General features: G+C 43.0%; 1 protein-coding gene across 1 annotated transcript in view; it reads left to right on the forward strand.

The window, feature by feature from the left end:
• Positions 1-5,838, forward strand: part of PLA2R1 (phospholipase A2 receptor 1) — a 102,612-nt gene that overhangs the window by 25,837 nt on the left and 70,937 nt on the right. The window contains exon 6 of the mRNA XM_045298107.1: positions 2,818-2,975. Within this exon, the coding sequence (XP_045154042.1) occupies positions 2,818-2,975 (158 nt within the window). The remainder of the gene's footprint in view (positions 1-2,817; positions 2,976-5,838) is intronic.

The raw sequence follows: 5,838 nt of genomic DNA on the forward strand, positions 1-5,838 counted from the left end.
CTTTTTTACATTAAAATTTTTTATTTTTCACAAAACTATAAGTAAAAGGAACCCCGGTGGCATAGTGGGTTACACTTTGCCAACCTCAAGGTCAGCAGCTCCTCTCCAATAGTTGCTCACTGGGACGAAGGTGAGCCTGGTCCTGTAAAGATTGACAGCCCCGGAAATCCAGGGGGCTCTTTTACTTTGCCTTAGAGAGTCGCTGTAAGGCGGAATCAACTGGGTGGGAGTGGATGTTCTTTATGCCATTGTTGTTTTGGTTGGTGTGTTTTTGTGAGCGTGTGTGTCTTTTGTTTTGGTTTACAATTCTTTTTGTTTGTTTGTTTGTTTGTCTTTGATTGTGATTTGAGTGAGAGATTATGTTTTCCATTCAACAGTATACGTATACACATTTGATTTTGTGACATTGCTTATAATCCCACAGTGTAATAGCACTGCCCTCCTTTCCCCTCTGCTTACTACTTCTCATCCTGGCCCTTCCCATCCTGCCTCTTGAGCTTTGTCCCTGTGATACGCTGTCCCCTGATCTCTTAGGATTGATTGTTCTAATGACTGGATACCTTCCTGGGGTCATTGCTCACCGTACAGGCCTGCCTGTCAGTCAGCTAGGTTTCACCTCTTCAGGAAAGTTCATGTCGCCACACCCATGGTGAACATTCTAGGGTCCAGAATTCCAATCTTTAGCTCCTGGTTTCATTTTGCTCAGTCCGTTTGTAAGTCCATGTGTCCCCCTGCATTTACGATTAGACACAAAACCACAGAGGACCTTTAAGATCATGCTTATCCACCTCATCAGGCACGTTCATTGTTTGCAAATTCTATCTTCCACTAAACATTTGAAAATAATTCAGACAAGTTCTTTCCCACTGCATAAAAAGTATTGCCCTTCCTCCCAGTCCTAGTTTTCTTTTAAAGTCTCTCCAATAGCACCGTGAAAGTCCAATTTCTAGCAGCATTTCTGTTGCTGGCGCCAAATGTCATCTCTAAGGCAGCGATTCTCAACCTGTGGGTTGCGACCCCTCTGGGGGTCAAACGACCCTTTCACAGGGGTTGCCCGATTCAAAACAGTAGCAAAATGACAGTGATGAAGTAGCAACGGAAATACTTTTATGGTTAGGGGGTCACCACACATGAAGAACTATATGAAAGGGTCGCAGCGTTAGGAAGGTTGAGAACCACCGCTCTAAGGTAATACAGACTTTCTCTAGGTCAATATCTCACTTCCTTCTGAACTCTCACCTTAATTGCATTTGACTCTAGGACTCTTATCAACAGCCTTATCAAGGCAATACAGGCTTATAGTCTCAGGAATCTTCTCCACTGAGTCTGATAGCCTCTGTCCATTCCTGGTTTCTAGAACTGTTTCCACAGTTGTAAGCAGCACTCCACCCCCAGGACCAGACTCTGCCTGGATTGTGCAGTACTGCGTTAGCAGAAATGCCCCAAGGGGGTGCCTTTGACACGCAGAAGGTAGAGATGGGATGGGGATTCCCACGGCGGCAGCTGGAGAAGGCGTGCTCTCTGTGAGCTCATCGCTTCAACTTCCCAATTCCTTGAAAATCTCCGTACAGTTGCCCGGTGTATTTATATCTCAAAAGAGATTGATTCATAAAAAGTACACCATATACTCATCCTGCCTCATTAACATAACAAAGGCAACCCATTCCCAAATAAAAGTTAAGATTTACAGCACATCTGGGCCAGGGGTGCGGGGGGCATAATTCATTCCATAACAACTGACTTAAAGCAAAAATTTTTTAATGAAAAAATAAAAGAAAATCCCTAGTTTGTACTTCAATAATTTTCTATCGTCATTTTAGTTTGGAGTGAAAACAAAAATCCCTTTCTCTAAGTTTTCCTCACCCTTTTCATTCTGAATGGAGCTTTTGAGTGTGTTTTGGTTTGTTTGTTTGTTTGTTTGTTTGGCTTCATGGGCTGGGGTGGAGAGGGGACATAGGATGGCCTTGGCCATTGAGCTGATTTGACACGTCTTTCTCTCGCTGCCCTTTCAGCTAGCCCCCTGTCTTTCCCCAGGGCACCACTGCCCTCTCTCCCAATAGGGAGACTACTAGTCTTCCTAGACTAGTCTTTTCTCTGAATTGACTGGCAAGCGTGGTTTACTTTCCTAGCCAGCCCGTTGCTCCTATTTCGATGAGCCAGGATTGAACTTAGGTTTTCGGTTTGCAGTGAGTTTAGCTCTTTTGCTTCATTTTCCCATGGGGGTGTGAAGAGGAAAAACAAAGAAAGCATATGTCTTAACACTAAACCATCATTAAGAGCTTTTGCTTTATTTAAGTGCTTTTGCTAGTCCAGTGGGGTTAGTTTTCTTTCCGGCTATTCAAATATGCTTTACAAACAGTCCCACAGCAGCATGGTGTGGAGTTGTCTGGGAGCCATGTAGGACAGAGTAGAACTGCCCCCATCCCATTTCTTTACAGACTGCCTCATCTTTCTCCCATGGAGGGGCTCATGGGTTCGAACTGCCAACTTTTCAGTCAGCAGCCCAACACTTAACCCACTGTGCCACCAGGGTTCTATTACATGCAGTGGTAGGAACTAATTAGAGTCCCAGGGATCTGACTTCCTTAAGCTTTGTCCTTGTTTTGGTTCAGCGCCTAGCCTGCCTTAGAAGGCCTGTGTCACACAGATGAGAAGATTATCAAAGGGGACAAGATTTTAAACACATGTTTTCAACCAGGCCATAGGTTTCATCATAAGACATTACACTCAAAATGGTGATTTTGGTCATAGTCCCAGTGTGTATCCCCTTTGCAGATAATAGGATTCCTGGACATAATTTGCATTTGTCTCTTACAGAAAGTGCATCAGAAACATGGATTGGTTTGAGCAGCAAAAGAATTCCAGTGTCCTTTGAATGGTCTAATGGCTCCTCAGTCACCTTTACTAATTGGCACACACTTGAGCCCCAAATTTTACCAAACAGAAGCCAACTATGTGTCTCAGCAGAACACTCTGTAAGTTCATGCATGTTTTTAATGGTTTTTTTGCTGGGCTGATACTGAGGGCTACCTGAGGAGGTGGGACTTGGGTTGGGGTAGGGACCAAGACAGACATGACCATCCCTGCTCCTCACTGGGCTACATGCAAGGTAGTTCAGTGATTCACAGAAAAGAGAAAAGAAAATGTGGTGTAAAATAGTTGTGATGTTTGATTAAGGCAACATGGGACATGAGGATGGTGATGGGCAGCTACTTTAGACAGAAGAGTATGGAAGTCTGTCTTAAGGGTTGAAATTTAAGGCAGGATGTAAAAGAATGAGAATGTCCCAATCTCTGGATGAGCATTTGGGGGAGAACAGTGCAGACAGGCGGGCGGGTAGCAAGTGCAAAGACCTAAAGTCCGGATGTATCTGTCAACCAAAGAGGAGACCAAGATGGCCCAAGGGTGTGAATGATGAGGTAGGAGATGTGGCAGGAGGAATGCAAAACCACCAGGCTTGCCAGCCTTGGCAGAGGATCCACGTAGAGGTTTGATGAGATAATTGGTGCTTCCGTGGTAGAATTCTCACTTCCATTCCAGTGGAGGCTTGCGTGTTGCTATAAGACTGGACAGGTGACCCTTCCAGACCAGATAGGCTAACAGGGGAAAGGCCTGGCAATCTACTTCTGAAAAGAATCAAGTCAACCCGATGCGATCAATGTGTGCCGGCAGCCAGCGTGGCTCGGGTGCTGACTCCGTGACAGCTAACAACAAAGCAGATGGTTGGTGTGATCTGGTTTCTATTTTAGAGAATAACTCTGTGTGTGTGTGTGTGTGTGTGTGTGTGTGTGTGTGTGTGTGTGAGAGAGAGAGAGAGAGAGAGAGAGAGAGAGAGAGAGAGAGAGAGAGAGAGACAGAGACAGAGACAGAGCCAGAGACAGAGATAAATGAACATGACTGCGAATGAAGAACGGATTGGAGATGGATAAAATAGAAGCAGAGAGACCAACCAGGGACTGTTCCCTGGTTGAATTCAATCCCTGGTTGAATTAAGGTGATGAAGATGGAGAAACGTGGAGGACAGGACTCGCAGCTACATCCAGTAGGGGGAGAGAGAGCTAGACCGCGGGCTGAGCATGTGCACGGACGGTGGTGCCATGAACAACCGAGGTGGAGACGAAGAAGTGAGGCTTGGCAGAGTAGACTGGAGAGGGATGGTTTTTAAGCTTTCTTCGCTGATTCACCTGGAAACACTTCAACAGTGTGCACAGCCTCTTTGAAAATGGTGAATGAACGGGAACCTTTGTGCTTTTCTTCACGTGCATGTGCCCTCAATGTCAGCATTATCCCTATGTGCTAGCCATCCGTGTCCCTAAAACATCTCATAATACAAAATACTGAAATCTTACGCCTTATAAAGGGGCTACGGCATATTTTTATAACAGTTTTATTGATATAGTTCACATAACATTCAATGATTTAAATATATTAAAAAGGATTGTGCAACATCACCACTGTCAGTATTAGAGCATTTTCTTCATTATTATTATCTCCTCTTTTATCCCACCCACCCCACCCCCCAACACTCCCTGGCATAATTTCAAGAAGTTATTCATTTAGTTACCGCATCTATAGATTTACTTATCCTGGATTTTGTATAAAGAAAATAATACATCAACACCAAAAACCACCACCACAAACAACACAGAAAACGTCAACCCAAAAGAAAACAGAAAATAATAAATATGAGAATAAACTTAAAATGGGTCAAAAGGGAAAGCCAATGATAAGGTTTTAAATGTAACCAAACTACATCTGTATTTGTCCACTTTCCAATACACTCTGTCTGACAGCAAGGCTGTTCACATCCTTGGTCAATGTTTAGAGGGGATTCATCTGATGCTTAATCCATGTGGGGACTCTGTAAATTGATTTGGGGCTTTCAGTATCATCCATGGCCTTCGGCAAACTAGATGCTAATTGAATGTTCTTCTCTGATCTTGGATTTTATTATTTAAAATCCTCGGATCAATGGGCTGGTGTGCTTCTTTCATGTAGACTTAGCCAATACCTCACTTAGATGGTGTTTGTTTTAAAACCAGCTCCTTGTTTTAAAACACGCTTTTAAGACCCGAGATGCTATTCTTTCTGATAGCCAGATACCAGCGGCCTATCACCAGATTTCTTCAGTGTATTTTCCCACAGCACCCATATCGCCAGGGATCTTTTCCTGAAGGCAAGTCTGGAACAGGGATCACATCATAAGAACTCATTGTTCTTAAGTTAGGCCCTATAGTTAAGTTTGAGTTCAAACTCCATTCATATCGCTAAGGTTTATATGTATCCCTGTTATACTTTCATGGGAGCATCTTCAGCTTTTTGAGAGATAATATAATTAACCTCCATGGGACCTTTTGTAACTCTAATAATAGGATCATTAAGCTAGCCAATGGTAGGGAATATAAAATACGATTGAGACAAAGGGAAATATTCATACATAGAAAAGCTTTTTAGACTTAGAAGTATGTAGGATGTTCCCTTAAACATATTTAAAAATTAAGTGACTGAATCCTGTTTAAGAAAAAAATGGGGGCTAGACACAGGGCACAAAATTCAGTAACACCCATTCACTACTTTGTCTCCAGAACTAAGATATGTCATATTTTTTTATTTAATCATTTTATTGGGGCTCGTACAACTCTTATCACAATCCATATATACATCCATTGTGTCAAGCACATTTGTATGTTCGTTGCCCTCATCATTCTCAAAATATTTGCTTTCCACTTGAGCCCTTGGTATCAACTCCTCATTTTTCCCCTCCCTCCCCACACCGTCCCTCATGAACCCTTGATAAATTATAAATTATTATTTTGTCATATCTTGCCCTGTCCGACG

Source organism: Echinops telfairi, unplaced genomic scaffold (assembly GCF_000313985.2).
Source record: "Echinops telfairi isolate 266 unplaced genomic scaffold, ASM31398v2 ScPeMD7_4;HRSCAF=17, whole genome shotgun sequence".
Classification (NCBI taxonomy): domain Eukaryota; kingdom Metazoa; phylum Chordata; class Mammalia; order Afrosoricida; family Tenrecidae; genus Echinops; species Echinops telfairi.